This window comes from Anabrus simplex, chromosome 6 (genome assembly GCF_040414725.1).
Source record: "Anabrus simplex isolate iqAnaSimp1 chromosome 6, ASM4041472v1, whole genome shotgun sequence".
In the NCBI taxonomy this organism is placed as follows: Eukaryota; Metazoa; Arthropoda; class Insecta; order Orthoptera; family Tettigoniidae; genus Anabrus; species Anabrus simplex.
Genome location: NC_090270.1, coordinates 38,484,937 through 38,506,340, shown reverse-complemented (window position 1 = coordinate 38,506,340; position 21,404 = coordinate 38,484,937). Strand labels below are relative to the sequence as shown.

At 37.5% G+C, this 21,404-nt stretch overlaps 1 protein-coding gene across 1 annotated transcript in view; it reads left to right on the top strand.

Annotated features, from left to right (window-relative positions):
• Positions 1–21,404, top strand: part of LOC136875848 (abnormal spindle-like microcephaly-associated protein homolog) — a 277,845-nt gene that overhangs the window by 104,682 nt on the left and 151,759 nt on the right. The window contains exons 5-6 of the mRNA XM_068228216.1: positions 9,322–9,642; positions 19,499–19,732. Coding sequence (XP_068084317.1) covers positions 9,322–9,642; positions 19,499–19,732 — 555 coding nt within the window. The remainder of the gene's footprint in view (positions 1–9,321; positions 9,643–19,498; positions 19,733–21,404) is intronic.

Sequence of the window (21,404 nt, the reverse complement as noted above, 5' to 3'; positions counted from 1 at the left end):
TATTTAATCATTGCCTCGTACAGGGAGTATTCCAAACTGTGTGGAAGCACGCTATCGTCATTCCTATTCCTAAGAAGAATTCTCCTAGTTTACCATCAGATTATCGCCCTATATCCATTCTCCCACCCCTTTCCAAAATACTAGAACGCTTGGTACACGAACAAGTCCTCACTTACTTGACTAACTTCTCACTGCTTGACCCTTACCAATCTGGTTTCAAGAAAGGACACAGCACGACGACTGCCCTACTGAAAGTAACTGATGATATCTGACAGGCAATGGACATTACAAGTTGTCCATTTCATGACCGTATCGATGTTTAATCAAGAAGTATAAATAACCACCTAATCGATACTTTATTAATGCCTCAGGCAAATTGAATAAAATTAAAACTTCACCGTTTATTTATCTGTATGATTAATAAAGGTAATCTTATGAACAACCTAGAAAACATCCACATCGTTCTTGATAAATTGGAAAACGGTGAAGAGAATCTCAACGAAAATGAGCATAAAAACATCTTATATGAGAATATTAGCAAATACTTAGAATGGGTAGACATGAAACAGACTAGACGAACAAGAGATATAATCAAACACATCGCAGAAGCACAGCCCAATCTCCCTCCTCCCTCACATGTTATTTTAGATGACGATAAAACTCTACTTCCCTTCTCTCCAGAGCTTTTCATGAACTGTCAAACTGTATCACATCGTTACTTCACCAGGTCACGCTGAGTCAGACCCTCTAGACAGCGCAGAATAAACATCTTTTCCAAACAAGAATGAGAGGCAAGATGACTTATTCTGATGACCTCCATTTTTATCAAAGGAGTCTCCAAAGAACTTTTATTTGTGCTTATTGTCATAATGTTTTTCTTTCCAGTTCTTTATTTATACAGCTGAAGAGGACCACTAAGTGGTCGAAACATGTCTTGTAAGTTCTAATTTTATTACATTTGCCTGAGGCATTAATAAAGTATCGATTAGGTGGTTATTTATACTTACTTCTTTAGGCAATGGACACTCGACAAGTGACTGTACTGGTTCTACTTGATTTTTCTAGTGCTTTTGATACTGTTGTTCCTCAACTGCTACTTTCAAAATGGGATTCATTAAATTTCAGCAAGACGGCAAAAAAACTTTTTCAGTTCGTACCTCAAAAATCGCCGTCAGTGTGTCAAAGTAAATAATAGCAGATCTGAGTGGCTTAACAAACCCCTCAGTGTCCCCCAAGGGTCTGTACTTGGACCATTGCTGTTTGCACTTTACTTACACGATGTTGCCAAATCGATTACACATTGCAAGTATCATCTTTATGCTGATGATCTGCAGATCTACTACCACTCAAGAACTGATAAAATTCAGAGTGCTGTAGGAAAAGGTAATGCCGATTTAAGTCTCATAAGTAATTTTGCATTGAGTAACAATCTCAAGATTAATTCTCTTAAAACGCAAGCAATAATCATTGGTACTTCGAAAAACTTACTCGTCTTAAAACAATACGTAATTCCTCCTGTAGCACTAAACAATACCATTATTCCACTTTGTGAAACAGTTATGAATCTTGGTGTGGCTCTAAGCGAAACATTGAACTGGTTGCAACATGTGATGAAAGTGTGCCAAAAGGTATATCAAAGCCTGCATCCTCTGAAGCGTTTTAAAAATATATTTCCTTGGTCCTTGAAAATAAAGCTCATTCAGTCACTCTTGTTTCCAATTCTCGAATACTGTGATACAGTTTTTATTGACATCAATAACGAGCAAAGCATGAGACTGCAACGTGCCCAAAATGCATGCATCAGGTATGCATTCGACATACAACCATACGCCCATGTATCCCCATTCCATACACAATTATCTTGGTTACGACTGAATGGCAGACGTAGACTCCACGCAACTACTTTGGTGTATCAAGTGCTTTCTGAAAACCCTCCTCCTTACCTATCCACCAGATTTCGCTACCTTAGTTCCCTACACCTGTTAAATACCCGGTCAGGGGCTGTACGCTAGAAATTCCTGTGCATCGAACCGCAACCTACAACAGATCGTTCACGATCACCGCCACAGGCTGGTGGAATGAACTCCCGAATCACATCAGGGAAGCTAAATCTAAGACAAAATTTAAAATTTTTTGCCAGCGTCATCTTTTAAGCACTTCCAGTCTTTCTTGAGTGTGAATGGGATGCATGAATGAGAGTGAATATGGTTGTTTATTGCAATGTGTTCCTGTATATAATTTGGTTATACTTTACTCACCTTAGTTTATTTAGTGATACTTCAGTTGCTTTAGTTATACTTTAGGTTGTAAAGATTTCATATGTTTAAATTTTATGTAAAATATACATTGTATATACATGAAGTGGTTAAGTGTAAGAAAGGGCCGGGAGCCCTAACTTCGCCACAATAAAGACGCTTTAATAATAATAATAATAATAATGATATTATTATTATTATTATTATTATTATTATTATTATTATTATTATTATTATTATTATTATTGGCATTGGTTGCTGTTGCTATCCAATTGACTTGGTTGCTGAAAGAGCTGCTGCAGCTTTCAGTTAGAATTGGAGATCCTTGTTGGTATTCTGTTACTTGGAGAAGAGTGCCAAAGGAAAGTCTTCAGAAATTTCAAAGTATGCTTGGAAAAGAAGTGGGTGTACAGAAGATCTTTAATCGGGGGTTTTAGACAGAGTATTAGATCAGTGGGATCCATTTCTTCAATTTTTTTTAAGGATGAGTGTGTGTGTGTGTGTGTTTTTCAAATATTTCAGTTCACTTTTTACTATTCTCAAAGCAGGGCACAGTAGATCTGACAAGCAAATGAGGAGAGTTTGATTCCTTCTCATCTTTTGGCAAAAGAACAGCATGTTCCTCCAAACGTGACTCACCTGTTCACAGAAACGGAACCCTACTACACAGAAACCTCGTTAGTGCGTTCCTCATTTATAAGTTTTCCCTCTTAACACGTAGTAAATTTGAAGTCCCGATTGTCATCGTATTAAATCTATATAAAAATGCTTTGCTTTTCGCTTTGTCTTGTGATAGCCTAGTTATGGATACGGAAAAAGTCGTGAAATTCTTTACTAATGAAGACATTTAAATCTGTTGGATCTTGAAATCTTGAAGCTCGCTGAGGTCGCGAATGTTGAACTTACACCTTGGAGTTTCGACCCTATCGCTCAAGTTGGTCGAAATTTTGTTCGATTCAAAATGCGGCCAAAGTCATTTCTGCCAGTCGCACAGGGTCGACTGTAACCTCCAATTCATTGTCAAAGAGTGTGACCAAAGAATAATATTTAATAACCCACTGCTCTGAAATAAAAGGCTTCTACAGACATTTGTTTTAGAATAATACTTTGATATTTTTATTGGCCCCCGTGCACTTGTTTTCATATTTGTTGTTTGGTGTTTTTCACACCTTTTGATAATAGTTTTCTCATCTTTAGACATAAATATAGTTTACACTATAGCCGCGGATACACGACGTATGCCCTCATGTCGGAAAAGGTCATTTAGTGTTTCCCTATCCTTATTGGATAGTTTTTATTTGTATATTCAGTACCTTTTCTCGCCTAACACGTTCTTTTTTGTCCCCTGCGGAAACATCTTAACAAGGTTTTACTGTACATCTCGTGAAGAAAAACTGGTTTCTTTCCTCAGACCTGAATAAGGCCTTTTGTAATTGTTTTACACGTGACTATCCCATCATTTGACAAGATCAATACAGTCCTTCAGATTGCTTTCCCACATATCCATGTACTGTTTGCATTAATGATGGATCTATTGAAACAGATGATCTCGAAGTTTGTCAAGTCAAGTGTAGTTAAACGGTCTGCATTTGCTTGATGTCCAGTATCACCCAATCCAAAATCAGAAGGATGATGAATTGGTTATTGGCATTAATACCTCAAACTTCGTTAAGACTCCAAGATATTAAGACAAATTTGTTTTTCTCATCAGGCAGAAACTTTCTGAGCGACCTGTGACTGTGGTTAATAAGTTCCCTTTAAAGAACAATGTGTTGAAACATGCACAGGTTGCAAAACTTAATGATATTGAAGCAGCATAATTTTCTTCTGTTCATTTCTTTTTGGGGAAGTTTCCTTATATTTTGTGTAAATGGGAAAGTGTAACAAGACGACGCTGTGAATGAACTTCAAAGCCGGTTTGCGGCTCTTCAGGTAGACTTAACTATTGTCGCGGCCACCAAATTAGGCGGGTCAGAGAAATTACGGTGTTGCCAAGGTTATATAGCAACTGGCGAAGAAATGTCTAACTGAACACATCATTTCGGAGCGCGAGGCAAGTTCTCTCTCAAGCTCCTGATGTTACTTCATACAATGTTTCAAAACAAATTATACAACAAGATTCAGAAAAGACTGCTGATTTTAATGGTATAACTATTTTCCATATAATCCACTTCAAATAATTATTAAAAATAAAATCTTTAACGAGTAAATTTAAATCCGTAGAATCATGTATTGAAAATTTCAGTAAGTAGCCAAGTTTTTATTTCTTCAGCCAATAGCATTTTGTCTGCAGGAAAAATGTAAAAAATTGCCTGACTTATATTTTTTATCTGAAACATATTTCCGTGAGTCTTGTAATTTTCCTGGAAAGTGGCCCGGAAAGCGATCATGTAAATGTCGCTGGCTGAGGCATTTCGGGGCACGCGCGCCAGCAAAGTCTGCAGGACGCCGTAAATACTTTCGGATTACATATTAATCCGTATCGGTTTTATTACATTATAACTTTAAATATTTGAACACTGTGTATTGTACTGAGTATAGGTCCCGCAAGAAGAGCTTGCCAAAGAAAGCTGCGCAGAACATCGGCAGTGTTCAAGTGGGCTCGGTAGTAGCATTGCACGCCCCCATCACTTCGCTAAATCACCTTACTGCCAGCAGTTGTTAATGAACCGTCGGCGCTGGCGGTCTGGCTAGCTGAACTGTGACTAGCGTTCGAGTGAAATCTCGCCGCGTGTATGTAATGCCTTATTGTAGTTATAACCAGAGCCAGGACACATTACCCTATAGCAGAGTTGGCAAACCTATGACACGCGAACACGACTTCTGTGGCACATCAGACCACATATATTAATGTTTTTAACATGTAATAAATAGGTCAAAAATCTAGCAACGTAGCACATTTTAACATTACGCTTTAATTTATTATACCCAGTTAATTCTATGGTCATATTTAAACAAAATGCAAAAATTTACCTTATTCTTAAAATTTACCTGTTTTTAAAATGCAATTTTTAATACAAAATAAAGTAATAAAACATTCAGTCGAATGGATTTACAAGTTATGCAATCTAATACCTAATTGAACTCAGATCAGGGGTTTCATGATGAGTTTAAAGGAAAATAACATGTGGCACACTAGACTGTAAAAAGTAATACACGAGACCTTAAATAACACGCTAGTTGGTAAAGGTTTGCCATCGCTGCCCTATAGCATATTGATATTTTTGGACATGCAGAATCAGAAGCATTGAATGAAATAACAATAACAAACAAAGAGATTAAGAATTGTGTGATCGTAAAATAGCGGTTAACTTACCCAATGGCTTGTTCTAGTCCGCATCTTCTGAAAGAGGTTGAAAGCTGCTCATATCGCCTTTACTGTCATCCGCGCTATCACTAACACTCTCTCCGTCACTGTCACTATCGTCCTCCAGATTAATGATTATACTGTCTGATACTTCATCCATTATGTGAGCGCTTGCAATGTACTTATTCTCAGTGTCGATTAAGTGCCTACATCGACTTGACCATTCTTCTGCCCCAATTGACGCAATTCCTTCCATCAGCAATGTTCTTGCATTATCAAGTCTGAAAGTAACATTCCTTTGTGCTACATAATCTTTAACTTGAGCCCAAATCATTTCGATTGGTTTCAAGTCTGGATGGTATGGCGGTAGACACAAAATCGTATGCCCATATGTAGCAAGTAGTCTGTCGATTTGATATGACTTTAGCGTGATTTATGGGATTTAATCACAGCGTACAGTTGGGGTTTTATCATCTCTGTAGAAAACGGAATACCCTTATCAGTCAACCAATCCTGCATAACTTTTCCTGGATGATTTGGGTGCACGCTCACATTGGACATTATGATACGAGGCATTATCAATCACGACTACAGAGTTGGGTGGCAAATTAGGAATTAATTTGTCAGATATTTCTCATAGTTTCTATATTTCATCTCATCGTGATAATCCCCTGTTGTTTGGTTGGATTTGAAAACCAACAAAGCATTTGGAACGAAACCTGCATCTGAACCGGCATGTACCACTATTAATCGTTGCCCTTTCGAGATAGGTGACTTCAGTCCATGAAGAGTAATGCTCCAAGCACTTGACTTGGTGTGCGAACTATGCAAATATGTCTCATCAGTGTAAACAATAGGCCCACCCTCTTGTTGGTACCGCTTTATGCTTTGTATGTACTGCGCACGTAAGAGCCTTATGTCAGGCTTCTCCATAAGTATTCCATGCATATCTTCTGTCTTCCTCCATCGAAAACCTAGGCCTCGAACTATCTTGCTTGGTGTTCTTACGCAACCTTTAAACTGTATATACTCAACCAGTTTCTTACGGATCTTTTCAAGTGTTGGTCTCTCGCCTTCGGTATTGTGAAAATTGTGAATCGTGCGCCTGACCGCGCATTTCTCAAAATCGTCTAATTCACACTTCTTGACAGACTTCGGTCTTCTCTTTCCAGGCATTGAAAATGAATCCACTTCACCCCTTTCGATCTTCATTGCGTCTCGTATTACATTCTGCACGGACCTTTCAGACACACCCGTTGCTTCGGCCACTTTCTTTTGAATAGCGCATAAGTTTCCAGTGGGGTGGGTTTCGTTTTTCATGAATTTATACACATTATAAATAACTTCTCTGGTTTGACTGTGTAAAGTTTTAGCACTCCCTAATTTAGAACGAAACGCGGGCATCGCTACTATTACACTACTACACTACTATTATACTACAACAAATTCACTTTCAGCTACAAAATATAAATAAAATATTAATAATACAAGCACACGCTTCATGCTTCTTTTCAATACACGCTTGATAGAAAGCTGTACACTATGCTTCCCAGTGAGCGGTTGAGTAACAATGAGCCCGGTAATCAGCATTCGGGCGACACACAGGAGCCCCGCAACGAGCTTAAACTTCGCCAACAGATGTTGGTCTCTGCGCACGTTTGAGTTTCGTCAAGCTCTTGTTGCGGGACCTATAATATGCAAAAAGAAGTACTTTAAAGAATAGGTTAACATAATTTACAATGGATTAAGAATCTGTTTCTAGCTTCAAGGCAGGCTGAGATTTCTTAGTCAGTGTCATCACACATCTCACTATATGTCGAGTCGTCATTTACACTGATAATGAATGGCTCTGTTCTTTCGTCCCTTACTATTTTCTTGGCCCAATCGTCCGTCTGAAGATTTTCCGCGCGATTGAAAAACTTTTCCCAATCTGTAGCTGTCACATGGTCGATGGCTTCTGACGCGAGTTTCTCTATGTCCTTTATTTTGAATGTCTTGGTCCCCTCGACTTGAGCCCAAATTAGTTCACATTCACTATCCATTTTAACTGCACGTACGATGCGAGTTCAACAGCTCCATGACAGGGAATGACGCGGGTAAGGTGGCCTGGAGCGGATGGGCTTCAACTAGACAGCACTGCACGATCAGCGTTGCCAATCCGTGCTCTGAGGTAAGCGACTCTTGACTATCTGTCGCTTTGCCGTTCCCATATCTGAAGACAGCGCAGTTTTCCTCACCCGCCTAATTTGGTGGCCGCGGTAATAGTGCTGTAAGTAACCATGCTGCAAATGATTCAAAATGGGCACAGTTGTTGAATATCTGTGGAGCTGATGGGCATCATAAATATGACAGCATCTCTAGATTCAAGCAGTTTCTTACCATATCACATAGTAATGCAGAGTGTGAATGAATTTTAGCCTGATTTGAAACAGGGTACAGTTCTGGTCATTGATGTCCAATGGAACTCTGGAAGCCATTTCCATTTTGAAGACCAGAAGTTCTGAAGCGTGATATACACACATTCTATTGACTTTCTGAAGAAAGCAATAGAAGCCAATTGTCAACTCAAAGAGGTGCTCTTCATGCTGAAAATAATGTAAATAACTTGTGTGCAGCAATATTCTTTACTTCAAAGTTTTAATTTGTCGTGTGCATAAACAAATTACGTTGTGTAAGTAATTCATTGATACATTTTAAGGATATTTGTGTTTAACTGAGATTAAGTATTTTGTCCCTTATGTCATCCGTTACATGTAGTGTTAAATATGAATGCTGTTCATCTTGTAATTATCTGAAGTGAAGAAAATACATCAAATTTCTTGTATTACTGCATTTTGGTGCATTGGGTTCCTGCTGAAGTACAAGGATTTTACTGATAGGTCATTGGAAAAGTTGGTAGGTATGCGTAACGGATTGTCTTGCAGTGAATGGTGTGAGGCAATAAAAATGAATGCCAATATCTCAGTTGTGTGTACTGTACCCAGCAGTCTCTGTTGGCATTGCCACAGAGAGTTCAAAACTCTTTTGCATGTCCCAAGTGCTTGTCTGCATGGTGATTTACTACGCTCCTAATGCCACAATGTATCCAGATCAATGATGCCGAACACTTTGAGAGAACAAGGTTTTAATGTCCATGAAGAAGCGCATGGTCTTTCCAACAGAGGAAGCAATCAATGCACTGACATTTTTGCTTTTCATCATTATTAATCAAACAGTTAGGTTTGGGACCAACAAACCCCAGCCATAAGAGGTCGATGCAAAAAAAAAAATCACTTCTGTAAAGAAAAGTAAGAGCTTTCATCCATCTCTGTAATCTGCTTGATGTTAGGTGCTTGAGGAACCGTAACTAAATTTTTTGTCAACTTTTTCAGTATCTTTGGGCTAACTACAGATTTCATTTATAACATCGCCATTACCCTACTCTCAGGAATTCTATAATTATTTTCAAGAACCATGCTTGCGGACCTTGCAGAAATATGTGATGTGCGTCACTATTGCCTGCTGTTCTGCAACTTCATGCTACTCGTGTATACGTATATATGTGTATACAGCATATGTAGTATTGTTATTCAGGTACTCCTTATCCTTAGGTGGGAAGATTTTGATCATCCTAATGATTTTATGATCAATAAATGTTATAATTGCAGTCTATTAGTTTCCTTGTGTGTTCTACTGTTGTTTCAAAGTAAGACTTTTTGTTTGATAAAGATTGTCCTGCCATCTGAATGGAAGATATTTAAACTTTTTTTTTTGCTTCAGGAGTTGCACCTCAAACAGACAGCATTCTACGTGGAAGAAAAAGGAAATCAGGAATTCTGCCTGTTTCTCATCTCATCCTGTCTGCAAAGAAAGCCTGTAAACCTGAGAAATCTGTCAGGTATTACGATCCAGATGGGTTCTTGTCAAATATCACGAACCCTAAGCATTCCATTGCCACGTCTATAGTGAATCCTTTTTTGAGTAGTTCGGTGTACTACGATGGGGACTGGTACGATCTCCGGATAAAGGAATTTATAAAGTGGCTCAACTATCTCCTCACACCCCCAGCGCAACTCAGCAGCAGTGACCATCTGCCTCGAGGTATGTGCGACTCTTGAACTGGTTGTGATGGTGGTGGTACAATGGCCACCAAAATGACGTCATTGGATTTCACAAAACTGTAGATGTATTTTCTTACTTTCATATTTTAAACTGTTTTGGAAATGATTTAGGGGATGTTTAATGAACATTAGTGAATTAATAAATTGAGTTAATGGAGTTGGAATTATGCTTCACTGATAAGTCATTTTATTTAGTAATAAATAGCAGGGGGGCCTCTTTGGTGTTGGTGATTGAAGTTATTCTGGTTGGCTTTTTGCATGTGTGTTTCTATTGCTTCCTTTATATTTAATGATTTTCTATTTTCAATGTGTAATATTTTAAGATCTGTGCTGATGCCAATGAAATGGTGGGTGTTATATATTTGTTTACAGAAGGCTGAGTGCATGTTGTCAAATTGCATTTTTAAAATTCTTTGTACTTGGTGTGGAAATTAAATTTTGTAAATAAGAAAAACAGCCTAACGAGGCGTGTATAGAGAGATCATGAGCACAGGCTGTGTTTCCCCAGAACCCTGCCAGTCGTTCACACTGGACAGTTGCTGTTTTCAACAAGAAATAATTAGGAACCATTAAAAATTATATATCTATCTCTGGCAATAATATTTCATTTTTTACATTAGCCCTTGAACGCCTGAATGATTTACATACATTTTTGAAGATTTATGTTCTTTGTTAGTTGATCATATTACCAAATGGTCAGAACCTACCCAAATCACTTTTCTCAGAACTGACTGTTAAATTTTGGAAATACAAGCCGTAACATACAGCCGAAACTGGTTAAGATGTCGCTTTCTAGCGCATTTCCCTGGTTATTGCGTCATTATTCCAAGGTTTCAGTCAATGTCCTATTAGTCTTCTGCTTAACTCGTTTCTGAGTAACTAACTTCTTCCAATAAATTCACTTCTGTCTATGGACGTACTTTTGATGGTTGAACAGAGCAATTCTAGTGCGGGATAAGCATATCTTGTCCTGTTAAAAATATGCTAAAGGAACCTGGATAGCACATTTACGTCACTCAAGTTTGTTTGTAACCCCCACCATAAGAAATTAAAATTAGCATTCCCGGTCACGTGGTGCGCACGACTGGCCTGGGTAAGGATGCGGTAAAGAACTCAATTTTACGGCCCTAGCGTGTCGCCCTCCAGCTGCAAGGAGCGTCAATCTCGAGCCAGTCTTTGATGTGGGCCTGTGTTTGTCTGCATTGCACAATGATAGCTTGTGTGACGTGTTGATGCTTGATTTTACGTTCGTAAGTGAATTGTGTAACATATGCAAATGAGACCTACTGTGCTTTACGTATAGTGACTTGTAGCACTTTCAGTTACGTAGAAGAAGAAAGCTATACAAGTATGAGGCAAGAAGCAAGTATGAGAAAGTTCGAGATGTTGGACATTTAAACATAATTGTAAGAAATGTGCATAGTTCGTGTCTAAGAAAGTTTTATCTTGATTTACTATGTTCTTAAAATATATTAATTCTTTACTTCATTAATTATAATTGTAAACACTTGTTTCTTTCTTTTCATCATAATTATTTTTATGTTCAAACCTAAACTTAAAGTTAACAGCGTAATTGTTTTTCTGTTTTAGCACGTTCCCTCTTTGACAATTTTTTTCCATTTTACAAAATTGTACAAAGCTATTTTAATCCTCCTAGTCATTACTATATATTTTATGTCCAGTTACGATGAAACTTCACACATAGGCATGTTTCAACGTGGCATTGGGTTATTCTCAGTAAGACATGTAAAATGAATTTAAAACATAGGAAACACACAAAATGAAATGTTGATTGTTCAGTCTTGAGCTTGAGGTCTTTCAATCGTCAGCTTGGATTTAACATGAGATTCATAGTGTGTAATAATTGTTTTTGTTCCCTCAAAACGTCTTAACCAGTTTTGGCTGTATATGTAATGCCAGGCACTTTTGTAGTGAGAATTACCAAATGATGTGGAGATTTGTAAATAAGCATAACATCTGTATCTTAGTTTGTTCTAATTTAATTCAACCACCTTTATACTGGACAAAACCTGAACATAGGGTGCGAAGGATGAAACACATATTAAATTCATAACCCTTGAGAATGAAACACAGTCGCACGTCATATTTTGAACATGTGCAATTACTGTTTTTGCACATTTCCCTGATACACTTTCGCTTCTTTCCCGGATTTGCAATGTCAGGATGGTTCCGTCTGTCATGTCTCAAGTCTTCATTCACATGCCCTTCCCTTGAATGCCCCTCTGAAGGGCAACCGGTTCCCTTTGGCTCAACACCAAAAGAGTTCACATAGTGCTGAGCCACTTCTATATTGCATTCCAACTGAGCTATCCTAGTTCGTGACCTGCTAAGAAACCTTGCATTCTGGAGAGGTACATCAAGAAGCCAGGAAAATATGGCCCAGCACCATTTCTTGCTTATTGCCACACAATACCTATTGACGCTTTCATCCATGAAGTCCATTCCTCCCATGATTTTGTTGTAAATTCCAGTCAGGAAAGGATGCAGAATCGTAATTACTCTTGTCAGCACAAATTGTATTTAGGCGGGACCTGGACACAATTAACTGTAATAAATAAGGCTCGGAAGTTCATGACGTAAAAAACTAACAAATATGCAGGCAAATATGCTCTTAAGAACTTGAAAATATTCCAATAAGTATGCACTATTATTAAAATGAAAAAATGACAGACAAGTCAGGTTAGTATTATTAATAATAATAATAATAATAATAATAATAATAATAATAATAAACTTACGTTTATTCCTTGGAGGTTGAAGCCGAAATGGTCCCGTTCTTAATGATGAGTGGTGAATTGCAGTTCACAACCATCACTTTGCAAAACTTTTCCACTTAAAAACAGTCTGTTGTCTCGCAAAACATTTTTGTAACATCAAAAACTTATTTCCACATCACAAGATGTTATTGGGGTATATTTAAATGAAAACTGCTCCACAGAAAGAGGCAAGTCTCTTGGTGTGACAGACGTTTTTCCTTCGAGAATGTCTGTTTATAACCAGGATTTTTTGAAGTTACATAATTTCTTTTTCACTTTTTGTCCTATACTACCAAGAAAAGAATTTAGATTGGATATAGTTTTTTCGAAAGCAGTAAGTATTTCCTTTAAGGGAGATCCTACAGCTTCCAGTGACATGGTGGTTGGCAAAAAAGAAAAATGGACCTTTATAAAAACAAGATTCTCTTCTAACTCAATGCCTGACATAATATTCTGCATTGTTTGTATTGATGCATCTTCGAGTCCAATGAATTAACAACCTCTTTGAATACTTCTGTGTTCTGAGCACAATATAAAGCTGCATCCATCCGTGTTCCCCATCATGTTAACACTGGAGCAGGGTGCTATTAATCTAAACAACGTGACTTAAAGGATATTTAACAAATTGTCATTGAACAGGCCACAAATTGATCTACCAATGGGAAAGAATTGCTCTTAATCGCATTGCTGAGAAAATATGCATGTGCTAAACAAGTTATATGAATTAAGTTAGGAAAAATGCCTTTCAGTGTTTGTCCTGATTTTACCATGCTAGTACCTGCATCAGTAACAAAATAAAAGTAGCCGGTCGTATTTGATTCCAGATGGCCATAATAATTCAATGAGTCAATCACACACTGCATGGTTCATGTTTGTGGGTTACTGTAGTCACGTCCTAGTTCGTGAACCATGGGCAACGGCTGAGTGGCCTAGTAAGTGATCCTGAGAGTCGGGATACCAGTTGCTATGGAATGGGAGTGGGCATCTCGGACATATTCTGAGTCGTGGCCCTCCTTGTGCTCGGGCGGCTAGGACTAAACAATTCACCGGTGGTCCATAACCCGTTAGAGGAGAGATTCTCACTTGGACAATGTACAAGTAGGGTAGCATCCTGCTTCATGAATTTACCGAGCTCGGAACACTTTAAGCAAGCCTCGGACCTATGGGAGTAATGGAGTCCCACTCCCATTTGACAGGCGAGGGACTCCTTGGAAACAACTTGGCGAAGGAAATGGAATTCGATGGGAGCTATCAATATTAATGGGGCTTATGGAAGAAAGAAGGTAGAACTGGCTGAGTCAGCAAAGAGGATGCATCTGGATGTGCTAGGAGTAAGTGATATTCAGGTAAGGGGAGATAATGAGGAAGAGATAGGAGATTATGAAGTGTACTTGACGGGTGTTAGAAAGGGAAGGGCAGAGTCTGGGGTAGGGCTCTTTATCAGAAATACCATTGCACGCAACATAGTTTCTGTTAGGCATGTAAATGAGCGAATGATGTGGGTAGATTTGTCAGTGGGAGGAATTAGGACAAGAATTGTGTCCGTGTATTCACCATGTGAGGGTGCAGATGAGGATGAAGTTGACAAGTTTTATGAAGCATTGAGTGACATCGTGGTCAGGGTCAACAATAACGATAGAATAGTGCTAATGGGCGATTTCAATGCGAGAGTTGGTAATAGAACTGAAGGATACGAGAGGGTGATTGGTAAATGTGGGGAAGATATGGAAGCTAATGGGAATGGGAAGCATTTGCTGGACTTCTTGGAAGGGAGGGTGCGATCAGTCGTTGAGAGGAAGTTGGATGAAAACCAGTGTGGTTTCAGACCACAGAGAGGCTGTCAGGATCAGATTTTCAGTATGCGCCAGGTAATTGAAAAATGCTACGAGAGGAATAGGCAGTTGTGTTTGTTTCGTAGATCTAGAGAAAGCATATGACAGGGTACCGAGGGAAAAGATGTTGGCTATACTGGGGGACTATGGAATTAAAGGTAGATTATTAAAATCAATCAAAGGCATTTATGTTGACAATTGGACTTCAGTGAGAATTGATGGTAGAATGAGTTCTTGGTTCAGGGTACTTACAGGAGTTAGACAAGGCTGTAATCTTTCACCTTTGCTGTTCATAGTTTACATGGATCTGCTGAAAGGTATAAAATGGCAGGGAGGGATTCAGTTAGGTGGAAATGTAGTAAGCAGTTTGGCCTATGCTGACGACTTGGTCTTAATGGCAGACTGTGCTGAAAGCCTGCAGTCTAATATTTTGGAACTTGAAAATAGGTGCAATGAGTATGTTAGGAAAATTAGCCTCTCGAAGACTAAATTGATGTCAGTAGGTAAGAAATTCAACGGAATTGAATGTCAGATCGGTGATACAAAGCTAGAACAGGTCGATAGTTTCAAGTATTTAGGTTGTGTGTTCTCCCAGGATGGTAATATAGTGAGATTGAATCAAGGTGTCGTAAAGCTAATGCAGTGAGCTCGCAGTTGCGATCAGCAGTATTCTGTAAGAAGGAAGTCAGCTCCCAGACGAAACTATCTTTACATCGGTCTGTTTTCAGACCAACTTTGCTTTACGGTAGCGAAAGCTGGGTGGACTCAGGATATCATGAATAAGTTAGAAGTAACAGACATGAAAGTAGCAAGAATGATTGCTGGTACAAACAGGTGGGAACAATGGCAGGAGGTACTCGAAATGAGGAGATAAAGGGTAATTTAGGAATGAACTCGATGGATGAAGCTGTACGCATAAACCGGCTTCGTTGATGGGGTCATGTGAGATGAATGGAGGATAGGTTACCTAGGAGAATATTGGACTCTGTTATGGAGGGTAAGAGAAGTAGAGGGAGACCAAGACGACGATGGTTAGACTCGGTTTCTAACGATTTAAAGATAACAGGTATAGAACTAAATGAGGCCACAACACTAGTTGCAAATCGAGGATTGTGGCGACGTTTAGTAAATTCTCAGAGGCTTGCAGACTGAATGCTGAAAGGCATAAGTCTATAATGATTATGTATGTAAAACCCTCATTCTTGCAAGAGCATATATTTTTGTACAGATATCATTTTCTCTTGCATGTATATCTTGCCACAATCAATAAAAATCTATGCAACATTTATTGCAGCAAAGTAGCCATACATTATTGGAAAGTGTTACAACAATTGAACACTTGCACCATTGGTCACAGTCTCTGATTGATCTAGTCCTCTTGTTGCAGAATTCTAAGTGATATCGTTCACATAACTGTCCACATATTGTACACTCGCACGAGTTTGACGGTTTGTGGTATGTTGGGTTTTTGCAAATGACGTGGTGGAATCCATGTACTGCAAGTCTTGTAAACACGTGCCACGTCTCGAAATTTACTGCTGTCCATGTACGATCGATCATGGCCCCAGTTCCATAGAATTCCTTGGGTACATTTTCTCTTTTCCTTATTAGTATTCTTAGTAGGTTCTCCGATGCCGTTGTGTTAGGTAAGGGGTACACTGTCCTTAAATCCTCTATGAGGAAAGTTGCCCTCGCGAGAAGGTACATTAATCCTGGATGTTGTTGTTTTTGCCACTCCGATTGCCCTTTTAATGTATGTTGCTTTAACTCTTTCCTGTTCTTTTCATTCAGGTGTGTCCATATAATTTCAATCCCATATGTAAGTATTGGAACGATTTGAAGAGCGTCATTGCTGTGTCAATATTTAGTATTCTGATGAAGCTTATTTCGTTTATTGCTTTTAATTGCTTGTGTCGCTTTCTCTATTGTGTGCTTAGTGAAGCATTTTGCAGACGGCTGGAGTGTTATCCTAGATATTTGTATTCTTTGGTGATATTATTTTCCCTTCTAAGGTGATTCTTGTTGATTTTGGTATTTGCCCTCTTGATCTGATCATCATTTCTGTCTTCTCAGTGTTAATTATGAACTTGCGTTCAATGTACCATTTTCCCACTTCGTCTAGTGTTCTGCAGTTTCTTCAAGCTTTTTGAAAACACGACTCAATGGACAGCTAGTCGACACCTACTCACAAAACGTGAGTGTAGATGATGAAACGGGGACTCCTCACCACATGACAAGTTGTCATGTGCAACATTACTGCTAACATCAACCAGATGAAAAATGCTGATCAAAAAATACTGTAAAATCCATTAAACATTAAAATATGCCATATAGGCACAAAAATATTAAAATATGATGCATTTATCAAAATCATGAAAATATGCAGTTGTATGCACCATAAAAGCATGTTTAAATGACTGAAATTTCCATAATTCGTGCATAATGTATAAGCATACATTTTTAACCCCCCAAAAAACCTGCAAATGCATGAACTTCCAAGCCCTAGTAATAAATGATGGTAGGCACTCGCTATTGATTACGCTAAGAATTACACTCCTTCCTCGAGCAAATGAACGTGGAATTCGAATATATCTGTAACAAAGAATTGCTCCATAGAGCAATAAAAACTGGAAGAGGTGCTGTGAGACCATATTGTCCATGAAACAGCAATATGTTGTATCGCACAATAATGCAGTTGTACAGGAGTGGGATAGCGGGGGGGAAGAGAACATTACAGGATTTCAGTAGTACAGTATAAATATGTTATGAAAATAATTATATAGATTCATTCTAGTCTAGTTTTACAGCTATAATGTGCAAATGGAATGTTAGAGATTTTTTTCATTGGAAGTATGTAGATTGATATTTTGACTCAAATTATTTGTATAGAATGTGCGTTATGACTTAATTGTGTGTTGGTAATTTCCTACAGATTTACTCACACAAAACATGAAACCTAATAGCGGTCAGTAATCTAATAATTTAACGAAGTATCTGATAAAATGCAGTGGATAAATAATAAACTTTTATTTTACTGTTCATGAGCTAATGCGTCGAAGATCCTTTCAGGTTTACCACATGGATTTAATATGTTACTGTTTAACTATAGTCATTAGGAGTTCCTTCCAAATAAGAGAATTAGTATTAAGCAGATATACTATTCATTTAATTTCTGTTGCAACATCTGGATATTTTACCATGTGGCAAGATCCCTCTTCTCGTATGAAGAAACCACTGATAATGCTGTGTTATTGTTGGTCCGAATTTTTCATGAAGGTGTATTGGTATAATTCCCCAACTGTACTGGCTGGTACCGTGGAAGTCACCTCACTAAGTCAACGTCGTAAATAAACCAAAATTTCTTGAACCTCGGCAGTTTTTTCTGTTTGTGACTTGCGATTTCAAATAGCATAATTGTCACTTGTGCAGTCATGTCGGATTATGTGGAAAGGAGTTTTCTCTTCAGATAAATAAAGGGTGAGAGGAACAGTTGTATCATAACTTTCAAACTGTAGGTTTTACTTGGAGCAAAACATGCTGATAAAGTACAGGCTGCCATTAAGTTTGGAGTTCTGAAGTGTAACATGACCTTGGTGGAAAGGCAAAATTGATTTTAAGAATGCAAACACATCAAGCAAAGCATTCACTACCAAAGACAGGAACACTTACTGAAATTAATAGGCTTGTTACTGAATTTGTGTAAGAGATAAAACCAGAGGTTATCCAATAAGTCTCAAGAGTTATTGCACTAAAGACATTTTAGGTAGCACAAGAGTTAAAAGTTCTGGGTGACTTAATTCAAGGCAAGCCAGGAGTGGTATAATGAAATTATACAGTGTTTGGGACAGTGCTAATGACATAACTCCTGCAGTATGCTTACTGGCAAATTATACCGATAAATTTGTTGCTTAGCAGCATCACTTAATTTAACTGAAGAATGACCATAGTATATCATTAAGATAAAAAATATTCTTAAGGCTGGTATTATAATGAGGGTTTAAACTGTGAGTTAAACTGTAACTTTAGTTTAAACCAATGTTGAGTCTTGTAACAGCCGGCCTAACTTAAACTGAGGTGAAGAAGGAAATATACGATCTTGGTAGCAGTGACTTGCGAGAAAAGATGACTCGGTAATGTTTTGTTTACGTCTTGTAGGTAAAATGGTGGATAAAAGCATTAAACGTTGTCCTAATTTTACTTCAAAGGAAATGGAATTGCTTGTGCAAATAGTACAGAAATATTTATATAGTCCGTGAAACGGTGGCCTTATGAATTTCTCTGAAATCTCCCATTTTAACAAACATACTATGGCTGGCATAAAACCGCATTGTTGTTAGTATCTGACTGAGGGGTTCTACAACATGATTTCTGAAATAGAAGGAAGTTACTTTATTTTCTAAAATTTACAATTTTGACATTCAAACAGTTAAAAAGGTCATTTTTTACATTCTTACCTTTTCATTGCACGTTTTATTCTAGCACTGATTTGCTGAAATAGGGTTATGACAGTCTGTTTTGTAAGCCTAAACCTTTTTAAAAACTATTTCTCATTCCATATATCAAAGTGACGTCCGCTTGCTCAGAAAGCTTGTAGTGCCTGTGGTCGTTCAATAATTTGAACCACTTCATCATCGCTTAGTATTTCTTCAAACACCTCAAAAATATCTTCGAAATCCATTCGTTCTGCCATGTTGTAAGGTTATGTATTCCTAAACTTCAGTTTAGACGGTAGATGAAAGGCAGTAAAATTAATCTCTACTTAAACTTAAGATTAAGTTTTATAATACACGACTAACAGATAAACTGAAGTTTAAACTGAACCAACAGTTTAAACCTTTATTATAATTGCGGCCCTTAGATTTACTTTGGGGTATGTTAAATTGTCTGTTAAAGGTGAGTTTGAAAATGTTGTAATTACTCGTTATTTAATATTTTTTGTAATCCTCGTCCTTATTTTCCCATTTCCAGCTGACACTGGGTGGGAGCAAATATTTTTTGTAAATACCTTCAAAAGTTCAGGGCTTTTGTTTATTCGAGCCATTACGGTAAGTGTTGCACTACATGTGAAAGTCCTTCCAGCACTGTTCCAAGTGGACTATCTCCTCATTGCATATTAATGAAACTTGTTCACTTTGACACTGGATGTCTTGATTTAAAAAACATTCTCCCTGCACCACCTATTATATGTTTAGAAATGTTGAACTTACAAATATCACTTCTGTTTCAGTGGATGTAGCCGAGTTGTGGAGCAGAAGCTGCAAGGAAGAAGTAGCTCCAGCTCCCAGCAGGGAAGTAGTTTCTTCCTTATACCACATTAACCACCGGCTTGATTCACTTCGCAAAGCTGCATATTCTTTATTTCAGTCATCACATGTGGCAAGTGTGCTGTCCAAAGTGATCATACAGGTTGACAAGGGCATCCTCGCTGTTCGAGATGATCGAAATATACACTTGGATATTGGTTAGTAATTATCTACATTTATAACTAACTACATAAATCATCTTGCATTATTTAGTTTTAATATGACAAGCGATGGACTTTTGTCCTGCTCTGTGGCTTAATACTGTTATTTATAAGTTTCATTTCCGTATTGATGGATATTACTTTACAGAAAAACAATATATATACAAATCTCCACCTTATCAATACAAATTTATTTTACATTAAGCAAGTAAATATAGTCAAATAGTCAAGACTAGTTTCGACCCCTAGGGGGTCATCCTCGGTTGACATGCAATAAAAATTGTATTGTTCATAAAAACATCACATATAGTGGTAAAAGTTTGGACTAATTTAGACTGATCATTAATGTTGGTATGTCTAATGCATGACTAGTGTGCATCGTTCATGAAGACACATATCACCTTACTGCTACTACCATCCAATTTCTAGGTTATATAATATGGAACACACATATGTTTGTGTAACTCAACAGTGGCAAGTTCAACTATGTACACAATTGGCTATTGATTAGTCACATGAAAGTACAGAACACTGGCTTGAACATTTCTGATTGAGGTATCAATGCAACACTTTACTTGCATACATCCTAGAAGCTAAATTCAGTTTGTAAGGCCCATTACTTCTGATTGAAACTTAGTATGAAGTTAAAATTTGAATAAAAATATTTGCTAATGCAGACATTAAAATGTTGTTAAAATGGGCATATAGTCAAAAACAGTGGTATGTATGCCACACATGTCTAGTTAAAAATACATTACATTGATGTTGTTTATGTGCGGTACAACATGTACACTGATTAGGAATAAATGAGGTTTGTATATATAGTGTTCCAACAAAATGGATCCATAAAAATATTATATGTAAAGACAATTGGTATTATAATGATCCGCTGCAGATCAGGTAATGCTGTTTATTTGTCTGGAGATATTATTGGCAGCTACAGATGTTGGAGTTATTAGAAAAGTTAATGGAGCATGTTTTCTTCCGTAGTCGCGATGTTTATAGTTGGTGGCATTAGTCAAATATGTTGAAAGTTATGCGTCTTGGTGCACGTTGATTTGTCCTGGGAGCTTATATGTTGTAAAAAACATAACTGGAAAAACAATTCAGTATTTGAAAACATAGCCACTATTATTACTGAAACAGAAGATGCTCTAAACAAAATACCCCAAGAAAAACAAAATGAAATTAGATATGAAATTAAAAAAACACTACCACAATATGTTGATAAGATCACTCAAAAACCTCAGAATCAAGATATCACAAACCAAACACAAATTAAGGTACTCAAAAATAAAATCCAGCAAAATAACCTAATAGTAACAAAGGCAGATAAAGGAAACACTACAGTTATTATGGATAAAGAGGAATATATAACAAAAACAAAAACCTGCTTTCAAGATGAAACTTTTCAAATCAAGACTAAAGATCCTACTAACAGTATCCAGAAAAACTTAAAAATTCTCCTAAAAAACACCAATTTTCTTTTGAACGAACAGGAAACTGCAAAATTAACCACCATGAATCCAGGGATACCTACAGCTAAAGCTTATCCTAAGATCCATAAAAACAATATTCCTATGAGACCCATAATAAATTATAGACCAAGCCCTATTTATAAATTATCCAAATACATACAAAAATTCCTTAAAAAACATTACGTTTTTCA